This window comes from Numenius arquata, unplaced genomic scaffold (assembly GCF_964106895.1).
Source record: "Numenius arquata unplaced genomic scaffold, bNumArq3.hap1.1 HAP1_SCAFFOLD_1296, whole genome shotgun sequence".
Taxonomy (NCBI): Eukaryota; Metazoa; Chordata; class Aves; order Charadriiformes; family Scolopacidae; genus Numenius; species Numenius arquata.
Window position 1 is genome coordinate 1 of NW_027415741.1, and position 22397 is coordinate 22397.

Genomic DNA, 22397 nt, shown 5'->3' on the forward strand with positions numbered 1-22397 from the left:
GGTGGAGGGGTTGGAGGGGATCTGGGGGGCGATTTGGGGGGGTTAGAGGGGAGTTGGGGGGGATTTGGGGGGGTTGGAGGGGATTTGGGGGGTCAGTTGGGGGGGGTGGGGGGGTTGGAGGGGATCTGGGGGGCGATTTGGGGGGGTTAGAGGGGAGATGGGGGGCAGTTGGGGGGGTTTAGGGGGGGCTCGGAGGGGATTTGGGGGGTGTGTGGGGGTCCCCTGCTGTCCCCTCTGTGTCCCCGTGTCCCCCCCCTTGTCCCCGTGTCCCCCCCTATTGTCCCCATATCCCCGGGAGGGTGACATAGTTGTCCCCGTGTCCCCATCCCCTGGTATCCCCTGTGTCCCCCCCCCCCATGTCCCCTCGTGTCCCCATCCCCCGGTGTCCCCCCCCCCCCCCCCCGTTGTCCCCAGGGGGTGACGCTGTTGTCCCCGCAGGCAGGCGCGGGTGCAGGGCCGGTTCCGGGAGTCCTACCTGTCCCCGGCGCAGTCGGTGAAGCCCCACATCGACTCCCGGGAGCAGCTGCCGCGGGACAAGCTCAACCCCCCCACGCCCAGCATCTACGTGAGTCCCCATTGGCTGCCCCCGGCGCCCTCCCCCGGCCTCATTGGTCTGCTGGCAGGGACCCCCCCGCTGCTCATTGGCTGCCCCCGGGGTCCCCTCGCTGCTCATTGGCTGCCCCCCGGGGTCCCCTCGCTGCTCATTGGCTGCCCCCGGGGTCCCCTCTCTGCTCATTGGCTGTCACCATGGCCTCCTCGTTGCTCATTGGCTGCCCCTGGGGTCCCCCCGCTGCTCATTGGCTGCCCCCGGGGTCCCCTCGCTGCTCATTGGCTGCCCCTGGGGTCCCCTCGCTGCTCATTGGCTGTCACCATGGCCTCCTCGTTGCTCATTGGCTGCCCCTGGGGTCCCCTCGCTGCTCATTGGCTGCCCCCGGGGTCCCCTCTCTGCTCATTGGCTGTCACCATGGCCTCCTCGTTGCTCATTGGCTGCCCCTGGGGTCCCCCCGCTGCTCATTGGCTGCCCACGCAGCCCCCTCGCTGCTCATTGGCTGTCTCCATGGCCTCCTCGCTGCTCATTGGCTGCCCCTGGGGTCCCCTCGCTGCTTATTGGCTGCCCCCAGGGTCCCCTCGCTGCTCATTGGCTGCCCCTGGGGTCCCCTCGCTGCTCATTGGCTGTCACCATGGCCTCCTCGTTGCTCATTGGCTGCCCCTGGGGTCCCCCCGCTGCTCATTGGCTGCCCCCAGGGTCTCCTCACTGCTCATTGGCTGCCCCTGAGGTCCCCTCAGTGCTCATTGGCTGCCCCCGGGGTCCCCTCGCTGCTCATTGGCTGTCACCATGGCCTCCTCGTTGCTCATTGGCTGCCCCTGGGGTCCCCTCGCTGCTCATTGGCTGCCCCCGGGATCCCCTCGCTGCTCATTGGCTGCCTGTAGGGTGCCCCCGCTGCTCATTGGCTGTCGCCATGGCCTCCTTGCTGCTCATTGGCTGCCCCCGGGGTCCCCTCGCTGCTCATTGGCTGTCACCATGGCCTCCTCGTTGCTCATTGGCTGCCCCTGGAGTCCCCCCGCTGCTCATTGGCTGCCCACGCAGCCCTCTCGCTGCTCATTGGCTGCCCGCAGGGTCCCCTCGCTGCTCATTGGCTGCCCGCAGGGTGCCCCTGCTGCTCATTGGCTGCCGCCATGGCCTCCTCAGTGCTCATTGGCTGCCCCTGGGGTCCCCTCGCTGCTCATTGGCTACCCACACAGCCTCCCCACTGCTCATTGGCTGCTCACATGGCCTCCTCGCTGCTCATTGGCTGCCCTTAGGGTGCCCCCGCTGCTCATTGGCTGTCGCCATGGCCTCCTCGCTGCTCATTGGCTGCCCCCGGGGTCCCCTCGCTGCTCATTGGCTGCCCACTTGGCCTCCTCGATGCTCATTGGCTGGGTTTGGGTCTCTGATTGGCCATGGGGTGGTTTGCAAGGTTCTGATTGGCTGTTGGACGGTGTGCTGGGCTCTGATTGGCTGTCAGGTATTGTGCTGGGCTCTGATTGGTTCTCTGGCACGGTGCCGAGCTGTGATTGGCTCTCGGGGTGATGATGGTGTCTGATTGGCCCTGGGGTGTTGTGCCTGGCCCTGATTGGCTGTAGGACAGTGTGCTGGGCTCTGATTGGCCCAGGGGCTGTGTGCTGGGCTCCGATTGGTTCTCTGGCACGGTGCCGGGCTCTGATTGGCTCTCGGGGTGATGGCGTCTGATTGGCCCTGGTGTAGGGTGCTCCGCCCTCTGATTGGCCCTGGGTTGTTGGTGCAAGGCTCTGATTAGCTGTTGGGCAGCGTGCTGGCTTCTGATTGGCTGTTGGGTGGCGTGCCGAGCTCTGATTGGCTCTCGGGCACCGTGCCGGGCTCTGATTGGCTGTTTCCCCCCCCCCCCCCCCAGCTGGAGAGCAAACGCGACGCCTTCTCCCCCGTCCTGCTCCAGTTCTGCACCGACCCCAAGAACCCCATCACCGTCATCCGGGGGCTGGCGGGGTCCCTGCGCCTCAGTGAGTGACGTCACCCCCACCCCGTCACCCCCCCGTCACCCCGACCCCGTCACCCCCCCCCGGGGAACACCCCTCACCCTGTCACCCCGAGCCTGTCACCCCTGGGACCCCCAATCCCCATGGATCCACACCCTCCCGCCGTCACCGTCACCCTGACCCTGTCACCCCCTCGGGGACACCCCCCCACCCTGTCACCCTGACCCTGTCACCCCCCTGGGGACACCCCTCACCCTGTCACCCCCCCCGGGGAACACCCCTCACTCTGTCACCCTGACCCTGTCACCCCTGGGACACCCAATCCCCATGGATCCACACCCTCCCGCCGTCACCGTCACCCTGACCCTGTCACCCCCTCGGGGACACCCCCCCACCCTGTCACCCTGACCCTGTCACCCCCCCAGGGACACCCCTCACCCTGTCACCCCCCCTGTCACCCTGACCCTGTCACCCCCCCCGGGGACACCCCTCACCCTGTCACCCCCACCCTGTCACCCCCCCTGTCACCCCGACCCTGTCACCCCCCCCCGGGGAACACCCCTCACCCTGTCACCCTGACCCTGTCACCCCTGGGACACCCAATCCCCATGGATCCACACCCTCCTGCCATCACCGTCACCCTGACCCTGTCACCCCCTCGGGGACACCCCTCACCCTGTCACCCCCCCTGTCACCCCGACCCTGTCACCCCCCCCGGGGAACACCCCTCACCCTGTCACCCCGAGCCTGTCACCCCTGGGACACCCAATCCCCATGGATCCACACCCTCCCGCCGTCACCATCACCCTGACCCTGTCACCCCCTCGGGGACACCCCCCACCCTGTCACCCTGACCCTGTCACCCCCCCGGGGACACCCCTCACCCTGTCACCCCCCCCGGGGAACACCCCTCACCCTGTCACCCTGACCCTGTCACCCCTGGGACCCCCAATCCCCATGGATCCACACCCTCCCCCCATCACCGTCACCCTGACCCTGTCACCCCCTCGGGGACACCCCTCATCCTGTCACCCCCCCCCGGGGAACACCCCTCACCCTGTCACCCTGACCCTGTCACCCCTGGGACACCCAATCCCCATGGATCCACACCCTCCCGCCGTCACCGTCACCCTGACCCTGTCACCCCCTCGGGGACACCCCCCCACCCTGTCACCCTGACCCTGTCACCCCCCCCCGGGGAACACCCCTCACCCTGTCACCCTGACCCTGTCACCCCCCCAGGGACACCCCCCGACCCTGTCACCCCCCCGGGGACACCCCCCCACCCTGTCACCCTGACTCTGTCACCCCCCGGGAGACATCCCCCCCTCCTGTCACCCCCCCTGTCACCCCCTCACCCTGTCACCCCCTCCTGTCACCCCCCCTGCCACCCCACAGGCGACACCCCCCCCCACCTTGTCACCCCCCCGGGGACACCCTGTCACCCCCACCCTGTCACCCACCCCGTCAACCCCCTGGGGACACCCCCCCCCACCTCATGGGGACCCCTTTTCCCTTTGGGGACCCCCCCCCCCCATCCCCATCTCTCTCCCTATGGCCCCCCCCCCCCAACCATCCCCACCTTGACACCCCTGGGAACTCCTGTCCCCACGGGACCCCCTGTCCCCATCCCTGTTCCTGTCCTTGTCCCTATGGGCCCCCCCCCAAGTCCCTATGACCCCCCCATTACTGGGGGCCCCCCCGACCCCCCCCCCAACTCCCCCATCCCCCCAGACCTGGGGCTGTTCAGCACCAAGATGTTGGTGGAGGCTCATTCCCTGTCCCCATCCCCGTCCCCATCCCCGTCCCCATCCATGTCCTTGTCCCTATGGGGTCCCCCCTGTCCCTGTGGGGCCCCCCCAGTCCCTATGGCCCCCCCCGTTGCCGGGGGCCCCCCCTGACCCCCCCCGCCCCCCCAGACCTGGGGCTGTTCAGCACCAAGACGTTGGTGGAGGCTCATTCCCTGTCCCCATCCCTGTCCCCATCCATGTCCTTGTCCCTATGGGGTCCCCCCTGTCCCTGTGGGGCCCCCCCAGTCCCTATGGCCCCCCCCATTACTGGGGGCCCCTCCTGACCCCCCCCCCAACCCCCCCGTCCCCCCAGACCTGGGGCTGTTCAGCACCAAGACGTTGGTGGAGGCTCATTCCCCATCTCCATCCCTGTCCCCATCCCTGTCCTTGTCCCTATGGGGTCCCCCCTGTCCCTGTGGGGCCCCCCCTGTCCCTATGGCCCCCCCCGATGCTGGGGGCCCCCCCTGACCCCCCCCGCCCCCCCAGACCTGGGGCTGTTCAGCACCAAGACATTGGTGGAGGCTCATTCCCTGTCCCCATCCCTGTCCCCATCCATGTCCTTGTCCCTATGGGGTCCCCCCTGTCCCTGTGGGGCCCCCCCAGTCCCTATGGCCCCCCCCGTTGCCGGGGGCCCCCCCTGACCCCCCCTCCGTCCCCCCAGACCTGGGGCTGTTCAGCACCAAGACGCTGGTGGAGGCTCATTCCCTGTCCCCATCCCCGTCCCCATCCCTGTCCCCATCCATGTCCTTGTCCCTATGGGGTCCCCCCGTCCCTATGGGGTCACCCCTGTCCCTATGGCCCCCCCCATTACTGGGGGCCCCTCCTGACCCCCCCCCAACCCCCCCGTCCCCCCAGACCTGGGGCTGTTCAGCACCAAGACGTTGGTGGAGGCTCATTCCCTGCCTCCATCCCTGTCCCCATCCCTGTCCCCATCCATGTCCTTGTCCCTATGGGGTCCCCCCTTTCCCTATGGCCCCCCCCGTTGCCGGGGGCCCCCCCTGACCCCCCCCCCTCCGTCCCCCCGTCCCTCCAGACCTGGGGCTGTTCAGCACCAAGACCCTGGTGGATCTTCTGTCCTTGTCCCCATCCCCGTCCCTGTCCCCATCCCCATCCCTGTCCTTGTCCCTATGGGGTCCCCCCTTTCCCTATGGCCCCCCCCGTTGCCGGGGGCCCCCCCTGACCCCCCCCCCCCCTCCGTCCCCCCAGACCTGGGGCTGTTCAGCACCAAGACGCTGGTGGAGGCCAGCGGGGAGCACGCGGTGGAGGTTCGCACCCAGGTCCAACAACCCTCGGACCAGAACTGGGACCTGTCGGGCACCCGCCAGGTCTGGCCCTGCGAGAGCAGCCGCTCCCACACCACCATCGCCAAGTACGCCCAGTACCAGGCCTCCTCCTTCCAGGAGTCCCTGCAGGTCAGCGGGGACACGGGGACATTGCGGGGGACACGGGGGGACACGGGGGGACAGGGGGGCGTGGGGACGTGGTGGGGAACAGGGGACATGGGGACATGGGGAGATGGTGGGACAGCACCGGTCTCTTCCTTCCAGGGGTCCCTGCAGGTCAGCGGGGACACGGGGGGGGACACAGGGACATGGGGACATGGGGGGGCACGGGGACATTGGGGGGACACAGGGGGACACGGGGGGACAGGGGGCGTGGGGACGTGGCGGGGAACAGGGGACATGGGGACATGGGGAGATGGTGGGACAGCACCGGTCTCTTCCTTCCGGGGGTGCCTGCAGGTCGGGGGGGACACGGGGGGGACACAGGGACACGGGGGGGACATGGGGACATGGGGGGGACACGGGGGGACAGGGGGCGTGGGGACGTGGCGGGGAACAGGGGACATGGGGACATGGGGAGATGGTGGGACAGCACCGGTCTCTTCCTTCCGGGGGTGCCTGCAGGTCAGCGGGGACACGGGGGGGACACGGGGACATGAGGGGGACACGGGGACAATGGGGGGACACAGGGACGTTGGGGGGACACGGGGACATTGGGGGGGACAGGGGGGACAGGGGGCGTGGGGACGTGGTGGGGAACAGGGGACATGGGGACATGGGGAGATGGTGGGACAGCACCGGTCTCTTCCTTCCAGGGATCCCTGCAGGTCAGCAGGGATGTGGGGGGGACACAGGGACATGAGGGGGACACGGGGACGTTGGGGGGACACAGGGACGTTGGGGGGACATGGGGACATTGGGGGGGACACGGGGGGACAGGGGGCGTGGGGACGTGGCGGGGAACAGGGGACATGGGGACATGGGGAGATGGTGGGACAGCACCGGTCTCTTCCTTCCAGGGATCCCTGCAGGTCAGCGGGGATGTGGGGGGGACACGGGGACATTATGGGGACATTGGGGGAGAGGGGACACGGGGACATTGCGGGGGACACGGGGGGACACGGGGGGACAGGGGGCGTGGGGACGTGGTGGGGAACAGGGGACATGGGGACATGGGGAGATGGTGGGCCAGCATCAGTGTCTTCCTTCCAGGGGTCCCTGCAGGTCAGCGGGGACACGGGGGGGACACGGGGGGGACATGGGGACATGGGGGGACACGGGGACATTGGGGGGACACAGGGGGACACGGGGGGACAGGGGGCGTGGGGACGTGGTGGGGAACAGGGGACATGGGGACATGGGGAGATGGTGGGACAGCACCGGTCTCTTCCTTCCAGGGGTGCCTGCAGGTCAGCGGGGACACGGGGGGGACACACGGGGGGGACACAGGGACACGGGGGGGACATGGGGACACGGGGACATGGGGGGGACACGGGGGGACAGGGGGCGTGGGGACATGGTGGGGAACAGGGGACATGGGGACATGGGGAGATGGTGGGACAGTATCGGTCTCTTCCTTCCAGGGGTCCCTGCAGGTCGGGGGGGACACGGGGGGGGACACGGGGACACGGGGGGGACATGGGGACATGGGGGGGCACGGGGGGACACTAGGGGACAGGGGGCGTGGGGACATGGTGGGGGACAGGGGACATGGGGACATGGGGGGACAGCACCGGTCTCTTCCTTCCAGGGGTCCCTGCAGGTCGGGGGGGACACGGGGGGGACACAGGGACATGGGGGGGACATGAGGACATTGGGGGGACACAGGGACGTTGGGGGGACACGGGGGGACACTAGGGGACAGGGGGCACAGGGACATGGGGGGGGACACGGGGACATGGGGGGGGACACAGGTGACATGGCGGGGGGACAGATGACATGGGGGGGGGACACAGGGGATGTGGAGGGGTCACAGGGGCCATGGAGGGGACACAGGGGACGGGGGGGACACAGGGGACATGGGGGGGCCAGGGGACATGGGGGGGGACACAGGTGACATGGCAGAGGGACAGATGACATGGTGGGGGACACAGGTGACATGGGGGGGGGGACACAGGGGATGTGGGGGGGCCAGGGGCCATGATGGGGGGACAGGTGACATGGGGGACAGGTGACACGGGGGGGGACACAGGGGACGGGGGGGACACAGGGGACATGGAGGGGCCAGGGGACATGGGGGGGGACACAGGGGCCATGGGGGGACACAGGTGACACAGGGGGACACAGGGGACACGGGGGGGCCAGGGGACATGGGGGGGGACACAGGGGACGGGGGGGACACAGGGGATGTGGGGGGGTCACAGGGGCCATGGGGGGGACACAGGTGACACAGGGGACAGGTGACATGGGGGGGGGACACAGGTGACACGGGGGGGACACAGGGGACATGGGGAGGCCAGGGGACATGGGGGGGGACACAGGGGACGGGGGGGTCACAGGGGATGTGGGGGGGTCACAGGGGCCATGGGGGGGACACAGGTGACACAGGGGACAGGTGACACGGGGGGGACACACAGGGGACGGGGGGGGGGGCCAGGGGGCCATGGAGGGGACACAGGTGACATGGGGGGCCAGGTGACACGGGGGGGGGACACAGGGGGATGTGGGGGGGGGTCAGGGGACACAGTGGCCATGGCGGGGGGGGGGGGCCACCCTGGTGACAGGGAGGTGACACCCCCCGGCAGGAGGAGAAGGACAGCGAGGACGAGGAGGCGGAGGAGCCCGACAGCACCACCGAGACCCCCCCCAGGTGGGGACACCCCCCCTGTCACCTCTCGGGGACACCCCGCGGGGGGGGGAAATGTGTGTGTGTCACCTTCCCCCCCCCCCCCCCAACCCCCCCCTCCCCAACCTGGGGCCACGCTGTGGGGGGGGGTGTGTGGGGGGGTGTGTGTGTCCCCAAGGTGTCCCCAAGGTGTCTCTGTGTCACTGGGGGGGGGGTCCCTGTGTTCCCAGGGGGTCCCCAAGGTGTGTCCCCCCCCCCCAATGTCCCCTGTCCCCCTTCCGTGACACCTTGTCCCCCCCCATGTCCCTGCCCCCCCATGTCCCCTGTGTCCCCCCCGTGACCCCGTGTCCCCCCCCGTGTCCCCCCCCATGTCCCCTGTGTCCCCCCCGTGACCCCCTGTGTCCCCCCCCATGTCCCCTGCCCCCCCATGTCCCCCTATCCTCCCTGGCCCCCCATGTCCCCTGTGTCCCCCCCCGTGTCCCCCCCCATGTCCCCTGTGTCCCCCCCCGTGACCCCTGCCCCCCCATGTCCCCTGTGTCACCCCTGTGACCCCGTGTCCCCCCCCATGTCCCCTGTGTCCCCCCCGTGACCCCGTGTCCCCCCCCATGTCCCCTGTGTCCCCCCCCGTGACCCCCTGTGTCCCCCCCCATGTCCCCTGCCCCCCCATGTCCCCCTATCCTCCCTGGCCCCCCATGTCCCCTGTGTCCCCCCCCGTGACCCCTGCCCCCCCATGTCCCCTGTGTCACCCCTGTGACCCCGTGTCCCCCCCCATGTCCCCTGTGTCCCCCCCGTGACCCCGTGTCCCCCCCCATGTCCCCTGTGTCCCCCCCCGTGACCCCTGCCCCCCCATGTCCCCTGTGTCCCCCCCGTGACCCCGTGTCCCCCCCCATGTCCCCTGTGTCCCCCCTCGTGACCCCGTGTCCCCCCCCATGTCCCCTGTGTCCCCCCCCGTGACCCCTGCCCCCCCATGTCCCCTGTGTCCCCCCCGTGACCCCGTGTCCCCCCCATGTCCCCTGTGTCCCCCCCCGTGACCCCGTGTCCCCCCCCATGTCCCCTGTGTCCCCCCCCGTGACCCCTGCCCCCCCATGTCCCCTGTGTCCCCCCCGTGACCCCGTGTCCCCCCCCATGTCCCCTGTGTCCCCCCCTGTGACCCCGTGTCCCCCCCCATGTCCCCTGTGTCCCCCCCCGTGACCCCTGCCCCCCCCCATGTCCCCTGTGTCCCCCCTGTGACCCCCTGTGTCCCCCCCTGTGTCCCTGCCCCCCCATGTCCCCTCTGTCCCCCCCCGTGACCCCCTGTGTCCCCCCCTGTGTCCCCCTGCCCCCCCATGTCCCCTCTGTCCCCCCCCGTGACCCCCTGTGTCCCCCCCCGTGTCCCTGCCCCCCCATGTCCCCTGTGTCCCCCCTGTGACCCCGTGTCCCCCCCCGTGTCCCCCCCATGTCCCCTGTGTCCCCCCGTGACCCCCTGTGTCCCCCCCGTGACCCCTGCCCCCCCATGTCCCCTGTGTCACCCCTGTGACCCCGTGTCCCCCCCCATGTCCCCTGTGTCCTCCCCCATGTCCCCTGCCCCGCCATGTCCCCCTATCCCCCCTGCCCCCCCATGTCCCCTGTGTCACCCCTGTGACCCCATGTCCCCCCCCATGTCCCCTGTGTCCCCCCCCCGTGACCCCCTGTGTCCCCCCCCCAGCAACCCCGACCAGAAATGCCACCAGATCATCAAGTTCGGGACCAACATCGACCTCTCGGACGCCAAGAGGTGAGGGGGGGGGCACCCATGGGTGCTGGGGGGGGGGGGCACCCTTGGGGGGTGGGGGGGCACCCTGGGGGGGCCGGGTTGGGAGTGGGTCGGGGGCACCCGTGGGTGTTTGGGGAGGGGGCACCCATGGGTGGGGGGGGGACACCTGTGGGTGGGGGTCAGGGCACCCTGGGGTGATGGGGGGCCCTCCTGGGGGGGCACCCTGGGGGTCAGGGGGGCACCCATGGGTGGGGGGGAACCTGTGGGTGCTGGGGGGCCCTCCTGGGGGGCTGGGGGCACCCATGGGTGCTGCGGGGGGCACCCTTGGGGGCTGGGCTGGGCGTCCAGCATGTCCTACTGGGGACATGCCCCACGGGTGCCAGGTCCCACGGGTTCCCTGCCCCACTGATCCCCTGCCCCACAAGTGCCCTGCCCCATAAACGATGTGCCCCACAAGTGACACCCCCCATGGGTGATGCCCCACGGGTGCCACGTCCCATGGGTCCAACCTACGGGTGCCAGGTCCCACGGGTTCCCCAGCCCCACGGGTTCCCTGCCCCACTGATACCCTGCCCCACTGATTCCCTGCCCCATAAACGACGTGCCCCACAAGTGACACCCTCCATGGTTGACAACCTCCATGGTTGACACCTCCCATGGGTGATGCCCCACGGGTGCCATGTCCCACGGGTTCCCCAGCCCCACGGGTTCCCCAGCCCCACTGATTCCCTGCCCCACTGATACCTTGCCCCACAAGTGCCCTGCCCCATATGCGACGTGCCCCACAAGTGACACCCTCCATGGTTGACAACCTCCATGGTTGACACCTATCAGGGGTGATGCCCCACGGGTGCCAGGTCCCACAGGTTCCCCAGCCCCACGGGTTCCCCTGCCCCACTGATTCCCTGCCCCACTGATACCCTGCCCCACTGATTCCCTGCCCCATAAATGATGTGCCCCACAAGTGACACCCTCCATGGTTGACAACCTCCATGGTTGACACTTCCCATGGGTAATGCCCCACGGGTGCCATGTCCCACGGGTTCCCCAGCCCCACGGGTTCCCCAGCCCCACTGATTCCCTGCCCCACTGATACCCTGCCCCACAAGTGCCCTGCCCCATAAGCGACGTGCCCCACAAGTGACACCCTCCATGGTTGACAACCTCCATGGTTGACACCTATCAGGGGTGATGCCCCACGGGTGCCAGGTCCCACAGGTTCCCCAGCCCCACGGGTTCCCCTGCCCCACTGATTCCCTGCCCCACTGATACCCTGCCCCACTGATTCCCTGCCCCATAAATGATGTGCCCCACAAGTGACACCCTCCATGGTTGACAACCTCCATGGTTGACACCTCCCATGGGTGATGCCCCACGGGTGCCAGGTCCCGTGGGTTCCCCAGCCCCACGGGTTCCCCAGCCCCACTGATTCCCTGCCCCACTGATACCCTGCCCCACTGATTCCCTGCCCCATAAACGACATGCCCCACAAGTGACACCCCCCCATGGTTGACAACCTCCATGGTTGACACCTCCCATGGGTGATGCCCCACGGGTGCCAGGTCCCACGGGTTCCCCTGCCCCACTGATTCCCTGCCCCACTGATACCCTGCCCCACTGATTCCCTGCCCCATAAACGACGTGCCCCACAAGTGACACCCCCCCATGGTTGACAACCTCCATGGTTGACACCTCCCATGGGTGATGCCCCACGGGTGCCAGGTCCCGTGGGTTCCCCAGCCCCACGGGTTCCCCAGCCCCACTGATACCCTGCCCCACTGATACCCTGCCCCATAAACGACATGCCCCACAAGTGACACCCCCCCATGGTTGACAACCTCCATGGTTGACACTTCCCATGGGTAATGCCCCACGGGTGCCATGTCCCACGGGTTCCCCAGCCCCACTGATTCCCTGCCCCACTGATACCCTGCCCCACAAGTGCCCTGCCCCATAAGCGACATGCCCCACAAGTGACACCCTCCATGGTTGACAACCTCCGTGGTTGACACCTATCAGGGGTGATGCCCCACGGGTGCCAGGTCCCGTGGGTTCCCCAGCCCCACTGATTCCCTGCCCCACTGATACCCTGCCCCACTGATTTCCTGCCCCATAAACGACGTGCCCCACAAGTGACACCCCCCCATGGTTGACAACCTCCATGGTTGACACCTCCCATGGGTGATGCCCCATGGGTGCCATGTCCCACGGATTCCCCAGCCCCACTGATACCCTGCCCCACTGATTCCCTGCCCCACTGATTCCCTGCCCCATAAATGATGTGCCCCACAAGTGACACCCCCCCATGGTTGACAACCTCCATGGTTGACACCTCCCATGGGTGATGCCCCACGGGTGCCAGGTCCCGTGGGTTCCCCAGCCCCACGGGTTCCCCAGCCCCACTGATACCCTGCCCCACTGATACCCTGCCCCACTGATTCCCTGCCCCATAAATGATGTGCCCCACAAGTGACACCCTCCATGGTTGACAACCTCCATGGTTGACACCTCCCATGGGTGATGCCCCACGGGTGCCAGGTCCCGTGGGTTCCCCAGCCCCACGGGTTCCCCAGCCCCACTGATACCCTGCCCCACTGATACCCTGCCCCACTGATTCCCTGCCCCATAAATGATGTGCCCCACAAGTGACACCCTCCATGGTTGACAACCTCCATGGTTGACACCTCCCATGGGTGATGCCCCACGGGTGCCAGGTCCCGTGGGTTCCCCAGCCCCACGGGTTCCCCAGCCCCACTGATTCCCTGCCCCACTGATACCCTGCCCCACTGATTCCCTGCCCCATAAATGATGTGCCCCACAAGTGACACCCTCCATGGTTGACAACCTCCATGGTTGACACCTCCCATGGGTAATGCCCCACGGGTGCCATGTCCCACGGGTTCCCCTGCCCCACGGGTTCCCCAGCCCCACTGATTCCCTGCCCCACTGATTCCCGCCCCCCAGGTGGAAGCCGCAGCTGCAGGAGCTGCTGAAGTTGCCGGCCTTCATGCGGGTCTCCTCCACCGGGAACATGCTGAGCCACGTGGGTCACACCATCCTGGGCATGAACACCGTCCAGCTCTACATGAAGGTGCCCGGCAGCCGCACCCCCGGTGAGAGGGGACACGGGGACACCGTGGGGCAGGGGGGGACACACGACGATGACACGGGGGGAGCTGGGGGGGGACATGAGACCCCCCACGGTGGCGTCACCACCCTCCAGGGGTGTGTGGAGTGGATAAAGGCGGTGGGAGGGGACGTGAGGACACCGGGGGGGGGGGGTGACATCGGTGACACCGTGGGGGTGACATCGGTGGGGACACCCTGGGGGACACCAGGGGGTGACACCAGGGACACACGTGGTTGGGGTGACAGCACAATGAGACCCCCCCCACGGCGGTGTCACCACCCTCTAGGGGTGTGTGGGGTGTGAGAAGAGACACAGAGGACCTGGGGGACACTGAGGGGGTGACATTGGTGACACCGTGGGGGTGACATTGATGGGGACACCCTGGGGGACACGAGAGGGTGACAGCAGGGACACACGCGTGGGTGGGGGGACGCCACTGAGCCCCGCCATAGCGGTGTCACCACCCTCCAGGGGTGTGTGGGGTAGATAAAGGTGGTGGGAGGGGACGTGAGGACACCGGGGGGGTGACATCGGTGACACTGTGGGGGTGACATCGGTGGGGACACCCTGGGGGGACACACGTGGTTGGGGTGACACCACGCTGAGCCCCCCCACGGCGGTGTCACCACCCTCCAGGGGTGTGTGGGGTGTGAGAGGGGACACATGGGAGACACAGAGGGGGTGACATTGGTGACACCAGGGGGTGACATTGGTGGGGACACCCTGGGGGGACACACGTGGTTGGGGTGACATCACGCTGAACCCTCCCCCGGCGGTGTCACCGCCCTCCAGGGTTGCGTGGGGGTGTTGTACCGCCGGTGGGAGAGGACAGGGGTGACGGGGCCGGGGGGGGGAGGTGACGGTGACGGTGACAGGGGTGGGGGGTGACACGGGGGGTGACACGGGGGGTGACGCCGTCCCCACAGGCCACCAGGAGAACAACAACTTCTGCTCCGTCAACATCAACATCGGCCCCGGGGACTGTGAGTGGTTCGCGGTGCACGAGCACTATTGGGAGACCATCTCCGCCTTCTGCGACAAGTGAGGGCGGGGCCAAGGGAGGGGGCGTGGCCCTGGGGGCGTGGCCGATGAGGGTGTGGTCGTGGGGCGTGGCCTGTGGCGAAGGGGCGGGGCTGGGGGGGCAGGAGGTGGGGGGAGGTAGCGCTATTGGGAGACCATCTCCGCCTTCTGCGACAAGTGAGGGCGGGGCCAAGGGAGGGGGCGTGGCCCTGGGGGCGTGGCCGATGAGGGTGTGGTCGTGGGGCGTGGCCTGTGGCGAAGGGGCGGGGCTGGGTGGGGCAGGAGGTGGGGGGAGGTAGCGCTACTGGGAGACCATCTGCTCCTCCTGTGGGCAGAGGGGGCGTGGCCAGGGGAGTGGGCGTGTCCAGGGACGGGGGCGTGGTCATGGAGTGGGCGAGGCCAATGAGGGTGTGGTCGGGGGGGCGTGGCCTGGGGCGAAGGGGGCGGGGCTGAGGGGGGCAGGAGGTGGGGGGAGGTAGCGCTATTGGGAGACCATCTCCACCTTCTGCGACAAGTGAGGGCGGGGCCAAGGGAGGGGGCGTGGCCCTGTGGGCGTGGCCGATGAGGGTGTGGTCGTGGGGCGTGGCCTGGGGCGAAAGGGCGGGGCTGAGGGGGGCAGGAGTTGGGGGGAGGTAGCGCTACTGGGAGACCATCTGCTCCTCCTGTGGGCAGAGGGGGCGTGGCCAGGGGAGTGGGCGTGTCCAGGGATGGGGGCGTGGTCATGGAGTGGGCGAGGCCAATGAGGGTGTGGTCGGGGGGGCGTGGCCTGGGGCGAAGGGGGCGGGGCTGAGGGGGGCAGGAGGTGGGGGGAGGTAGCGCTATTGGGAGACCATCTGCTCCTCCTGTGGGCAGAGGGGGCGTGGCCAGGGATGGGGGTGTGGCCGATGAGGGTGTGTCGGGGGCGTGGCTAAGACGTGTGTGGGCGTGGCTAAGAGCGGTGGGCGTGGCCAGAGGGGGCAAGGGCAGTGTGGCCATTGATGCAAAGGGAGGGTGGAATGGGGTTGGGCGGGGCTGGGCGGGGCCTGATGTGGGCGGGGCATGTTTATAACCCCGCCCCTTGCTGTAGGCACTGGGGGCGTGGCTAAGACGTGTGGGCGTGGCTAAAAGCGGCGGGTGTGGCCAGAGGGATTGAGGGCAGTGTGGCCATTGATACAAAGGGGGGGGCGGATGGCTGGGCAGGGGTGGGCGTGGCCTGGGGTGGGCGGGGCTTACCCCTGACCCTGCCCCCTTGCAGTAGACACGGGGGGGCGTGGCTAAGACGTGTGGGAGTGGCTAAGAGCGGTGGGCGTGGCCAGAGGGGGCAATGGCAGTGTGGCCATTGATGCAAAGGAAGGGTGGAATGGGGTTGGGCGGGGCTGGGCGGGGCCTGCTGTGGGCGGGGCATGTTTCTGACCCCGCCCCCTTGCTGTAGGCACTGGGGGCGTGGCTAAGAGCGGTGGGTGTGGCCAGACGGGTTAAGTACAGCAGAGCCATTGATGCAAAGGCGGGGGGAGGATGGCTGGGCAGGGGTGGGCGTGGCGTGGGGTGGTCGGGGCGTGGCCTGGGGTGGGCGGGGCTTACCCCTGACTCCACCCACACCACACACACCCCCCGGCAGGCACGGCGTGGACTACCTGACGGGTTCTTGGTGGCCCATCCTGGAGGACCTGTACCGCTCCAACATCCCCGTCTACCGCTTCGTCCAGCGCCCCGGGGACCTGGTGTGGATCAACGCCGGCACCGTGCACTGGGTGCAGGCCACCGGCTGGTGCAACAACATCGCCTGGAACGTGGGGCCACTCACCGGTGGGTTGGGAGGGGGGACACGGGGTGGGAGGGGGGGGGACGGACATGGAGGGACACGGAAGGGGACACAGGAGGGGACACGGTAGGGACAGGGCAAGGGGACGTGGCAGGGACGCGGTGGGGGTCATGGGGGGGACACGGCAGGGACGTGGCAGGGACACAGGGGGGATGTGGGGACATGGGGGGAGATAGGGGGGACCTGGGGACACAGGGGGGGACATGGGGACACAGGGGGGACACGGGAGGGGACATGGTAGGGACAGGGCGAGGGGACGTGGCAGGGACGCGGTGGGGGTCATGGGGGGGACACGGCAGGGACGTGGCAGGGACACAGGGGGGACGTGGGGACACTGGGGGACGTGGGGGGGATGTGGGGACACGGGGAGGGTCATGGGGGACACAGCAGGGGGGACATGGCAGGGACACAGTGGGGGACAGAGTGAGGGGACGTGGCAGGGACATGGCTGGGATACAGGGGGGATGTGGGGACACGGGGGGACATGGGGGGGACCTGGGGACACGGAAGGGGACACAGGAGGGGACACGGTAGGGACAGGGCGAGGGGACGTGGCAGGGATGCGGTGGGGGTCATGGGGGGGACACGGCAGGGACGTGGCAGGGACACAGGGGGGACGTGGGGACACTGGGGGACGTGGGGGGGATGTGGGGACACGGGGAGGGTCATGGGGGACACACCAGGGGGGACATGGCAGGGACACAGTGGGGGACAGAGTGAGGGGACGTGGCAGGGACATGGCTGGGATACAGGGGGGATGTGGGGACACGGGGGGACATGGGGGGGACCTGGGGACATGGAAGGGGACACGGGAGGGGACACAGGAGGGGACACGGTAGGGACAGGGCGAGGGGACGTGGCAGGGACGCGGTGGGGGTCATGGGGGGGACACGGCAGGGACATGGCAGGGACTCAGGGGGGACGTGGGGACATGGGGGGAGATGGGGGGGACCTGGGGACACAGGGGGGGACATGGGGACACAGGGGGGACATGGCAGGGACACGGAAGGGGGACACGGTAGGGACATGGCTGGGACACAGGGGGGACGTGGGGACACGGGGGGAGATGGGGGGGACGTGGGGACACAGGGGGGACATGGGAGGGGACACGGAAGGGGGACACGGTAGGGACATGGCTGGGACACAGGAGGGACGTGGGGACACGGGGGGAGATGGGGGGGACCTGGGGACACGGGGGGACATGGGGACACAGAGGACACGGGAGGGGACACGGAAGGGGACATGGCAGGGACAGGGCAAGGGGACATGGCAGGCACGTGTCCGGGACACAGGGGGGATGTGGGGATATGGGTGGACATGGGGGGGACACAGAGGGGGGACACAGCAGGGGGGACACGGCGTGGACATGGGGAGGGGACACGACACGGTGGCACCGACTTCGGTGCGGGGGGACACATCACGGTCACGTGGTGGGGACACAATCGGGGGGACACAGATGGGGGTGAGAGGGATGGAGGTGGCCGAAGCCACCACGGTGGGTCCCTGGGGACGGGCCGTGGGGGGGCTGGGGGGGGGGGTGGGGTGGGGAAAGGGGGTGGTGGCCCTGATGTCCCCATCGTCCCCAACCCCAGCCTACCAGTACCAGCTGGCCCTGGAGCGCTACGAGTGGAACGAGGTGAAGAACGTCAAGTCCATCGTCCCCATGATCCACGTCTCCTGGAACGTGGCCCGCACCGTCAAGATCAGCGACCCCGACCTCTACAAGATGATCAAGTGAGGGACACGGGGGGGACACACGGGGACACGGGGGGACACGGGGACATGGGGGAATATGGGGGGATACGGGGACACGGGGACATGGGGGCACATGGGGACATGGGGGGACACAGGGACATGGGGGGACACGGGGACATGTGGGGATGTGGGGACATGGGGGGACACGGGGACACATGGGGACATGGGGGGATATGGGGACACAGGGGGACACAGGGGGATACAGGGACATGGGGACATGGGGGGACACGGGGACATGGGGGGATACGGGGGGATACGGGGACACAGGGACATGGGGGACACGGGGACATGGGGGGATATGGGGAGATACGGGGACACGGGGACATGGGGGGATACGGGGACATGGGGGGACACGGGGACATGGGGACACGGGGGGACATGGGGACACAGGGGGACATGGGGGGATACGGGGGGACACGGGGACATGGGGGGACATGGAGACATGGGGGGACATGGGGACATGGGGGGATATGGGGACATGGGGGGATACAGGGACATGGAGACACGGGGGGATACAGGGACATGGGGGGATATGGGGGGACACGGGGACATGGGAGGATATGGGGGGACATGGGGACACACAGGGACATGGGGGGATACGGGGACATGGGGGGACACGGGGACATGGGGACACGGGGGGACATGGGGACATGGGGGGACATGGGGGGATACGGGGACATGGGGGGACACGGGGACATGGGGGGATATGGGGACATGGGGGGATACAGGGACATGGGGACATGGGGGGATACGGGGACATGGGGGGATATGGGGACAGGGGGACATGGGGGGATATGGGGACTTGGGGGGACATGGGGACATGGGGGGGACACAGGGACATGGGGGGATACGGGGACATGGGGGGACACGGGGGAATACGGGGACACGGGGAGACGGGGGGACACGGGGACACGGGGGGACACGGGGACATGGGGGGATACGGGGACATGGAGACACGGGGGGACATGGGGACATGGGGACATACGGGGACATGGGGGGACACGGGGACATGGGGGGATACGGGGGAATACAGGGACACGGGGAGACAGGGGGACACGGGGACATGGGGGGATATGGGGGGATACGGGGACATGGGGGGATACGGGGACATGGGTACATGGGGGGACATGGGGACATGGGGACATACGGGGGGACACGGGGACATGGGGGGATACGGGGACATGGGTACATGGGGGGACATGGGGACATGGGGGGATACGGGGGGACATGGGGGGACACGGAGACACGGGGGGACATGGGGGGATACAGGGACACGGGGGGATATGGGGGGACACGGGGACACACAGGGACACGGGGAGATACGGGGACATGGGGGGATAAGGGGACACATGGGGACATGGGGGGGGACGGGGACGGGGACACAATGGCACTTGGGCTGGTGCCACCTTGGGCTGGTACCACCTTGACCTTGGGTGATGCCACCACGGGCTGGTTTGATCCCACCTTGGTCTTGGGTGATGCCACCTCAAGCTGGGGCTGATGCCACCCTTGGGCTGATGCCACCTTGAGCTTGGGTGATGCCACCTTGAGCTTGGGTGATGCCATCTCATGCTGGGGCTGATGCCACCCTTGGGCTGATGCCACCTTGGGCTTGGGTGATGCCACCATGGGCTGGTTTGATCCCACCTCAGGCCGGGCTGATGCCACCTTGAGTTTGGGTGATGCCACCTTGAGCTTGGGTGATGCCACCACGGGCTGGTTTGATCCCACCTCAGGCCGGGCTGATGCCACCTTGAGTTTGGGTGATGCCACCTTGAGCTTGGGTGATGCCACCATGGGCTGGTTTGATCCCACCTCAGGCCGGGCTGATGCCACCTTGAGCTTGGGTGATGCCACCACGGGCTGGTTTGATCCCACCTCAGGTCGGGCTGATGCCACCTTGAGTTTGGGTGATGCCACCTTGAGTTTTGGTGATGCCACCTTGGGCTGGTTTGATCCCACCTTGGTCTTGGGTGATGGCACCTCAAGCTGGGGCTGATGCCACCCTTGGGCTGATGCCACCTTGAGCTTGGGTGATGCCATCTCATGCTGGGGCTGATGCAACCCTTGGGCTGATGCCACCTTGAGCTTGGGTGATGCCACCACGGGCTGGTTTGATCCCACCTCAGGCCGGGCTGATGCCAGCTGGGGCCGGAGGGTGTCCCGGGTCCCCACGCGTGTCCTCGTGGGGCGGTGGCGGTGGGTGACGGTGACACGGGGGTTGCAGGTACTGCCTGATGCAGTCCATCAAGCACTGCCAGGTCCAGCGCGAGAGCCTGGTCCGGGCCGGGAAGAAGATCGCGTACCAGGGCCGGGTGAAGGACGAGCCGGCCTACTACTGCAACGAGTGCGACGTGAGTCACCGCGGGGACACTCTTGGGGTGACCTTGGGGTGACCTTGGGGTGGCCTTGGAATGGTCTCGGTCATGGCCTTGGGATGGTTTTGGTATGATCTTGGTCATGGCCTTGGGATGGCCTTGGAGTGGTCTTGGGGTGACCTTGGTATGGCCTTGGGGTGGTCTTGGGGTGACTTTGGGGTGGCCTTGGTATGGCCTTGGTCATGCTCTTGGGGTGGTCTTGGGGTGACCTTGGGGTGGCCTTGGTATGGCCTTGGGGTGACTTTGGGGTGGCCTTGGTTATGGACTTGGGGTGGCCTTGGGGTGGTCTTAGTCATGGGCTTGGTCATGGTCTTGGTATGGCCTTGGTCATGACCTTGGCATGGCCTCAGGGTGGTCTTGGCCATGGCCTTGGGGTGGTCTTGGTTGTGGACTTGGTCATGGTCTTGGGGTGACCTTGGGGTGGCCTTGGTATGGCCTTGGGGTGACTTTGGGGTGGCCTTGGTTATGGACTTGGGGTGGCCTTGGGGTGGTCTTAGTCATGGACTTGGTCATGGTCTTGGTATGGCCTTGGTCACGACCTTGGCATGGCCTCAGGGTGGTCTTGGTCGTGGCCTTGGGGTGGTCTTGGTCATGGACTTGGTCATGGCCTTGGGGTGACCTTGGGGTGGCCTTGGTATGGCCTTGGTCATGGTCTTGGGGTGACTTTGGGGTGGCCTTGGTTATGGTCTTGGGGTGGCCTCAGGGTGGTCTTGGTCATGGTCTTGGTATGGCCTTGGGGTGGCCTCGGTCATGACCTTGGCGTGGCCTCAGGGTGGTCTTGGCCGTGGCCTTGGGGTGGTCTTGGTCGTGGACTTGGTCATGGTCTTGGTATGGCCTTGGGGGTGACTTTGGGGTGGCCTTGGTATGGCCTTGGTCATGGTCTTGGGGTGGTCTTGGGGTGGTCATGGCCATCATCTTGGTATGGCTTTGGGGTGGTCTTGGGCATGGCTTTGGCGTGACCTTGGGGTGGTCTTGGTCATGGACTTGGACATGGTCTTGGTATGGCCTTGGCGTGGTCTTGGCCATGGCTTTGGCCTGGTCTTGGTCATGGTCTTGGCATGGCCTTGGGGTGACCCTGGCCATGGTCTTGGGGCCGTGGTCTTGGTGTGGTGTTGACCGTGACCTTGGTGTGATCTTGGCATGGTCTCGCCCATGGTCTCGCCAAAGTGTTGGCCATGACCAAGACCACTCCAAGACGGTGGCCAAGAAGACCCCAAGACCACGGGCAAAGCCCTCCCCAGACCACACCAAGTCTCCCGTCCCCATGGCCAGGTGACAGGGTGTCCCCCAGCCACCTCTGTGTCCCCTTTGGGGGGGGACACCTCACGGGGGTGGGACCCTTGACCCACCACGTGGTGCCACCCCAGAGACCATCACCCCCAACGGTTGGGCAAGAACCTCCCGGGCCACGCGCCCGTCGCGGGACGAGGGCATGTTCTTCTTGTCCTCGTGGTGGGGTGGGGTGGGGCGGGTTGTCCCCGGGATGGTGACGCCGTGGTCCCCATGGGTGCGTGTGACGCAGGTGGAGGTCTTCAACATCCTCTTCGTGACCAGCGAGACGGGGGGACGCAACACCTACTTGGTGCACTGCGAGGCCTGCGCCCGGCGCCGCAGCGGGGCCCTCCACGGCGTCGTCGTCCTGGAGCAGTACAAGACCGAGGAGCTCATGCAGATCTACGACGGCTTCACCCTGGTGAGGGGACACCACCCCACGTGGGGACACCACGGGGTGGGGACAGCCACAGGGTGGGGACAGCCACGGGGTGGGGGAGAAACCCATGGGGACACCCAACGTGGGGCTACCTCAAGGTGGGGAGATGCAGCAGTAGGGATGGCCATGGGGACACCTTGAGGTGGGGACACCCAACGTGGGGCTACCTCAAGGTGGGGAGATGCAGCAGTAGGGATGGCCGTGGGGACACCTCGACATGGGGGACATCAAACATGGGGGAACACCTTGAGGTGGGGACAGCCATGGAGACACCCAACATGGGGGACATCAAACATGGGGGACACCTTGAGGTGGGGACAGCCATGGAGACACCCAACATGGGGGACATCAAACATGGGGGACACCTTGAGGTGGGGACAGCCATGGAGACACCCAACATGGGGGACATCAAACATGGGGGACACCTTGAGGTGGGGACAGCCATGGAGACACCCAACATGGGGGACATCAAACATGGGGGACACCTTGAGGTGGGGACACCCAACGTGGGGACACCTC

At 67.7% G+C, this 22397-nt stretch overlaps 1 protein-coding gene across 1 annotated transcript; it reads left to right on the forward strand.

Moving 5' to 3' along the window:
* Positions 1-438: 438 nt before the first annotated feature.
* LOC141478958 (lysine-specific demethylase 6B-like) lies at positions 439-21860 on the forward strand (the record flags this gene model as incomplete). Its single annotated transcript, XM_074167892.1, has 11 exons — positions 439-565; positions 2412-2517; positions 5490-5695; positions 8311-8375; positions 10036-10104; positions 13048-13196; positions 14140-14254; positions 15831-16018; positions 17627-17768; positions 20017-20143; positions 21690-21860. Coding segments are annotated over 11 exons (1465 nt in total), but the record flags the coding sequence as incomplete, so codon positions are not given.
* Between the last annotated feature and the right edge of the window lie 537 nt (positions 21861-22397).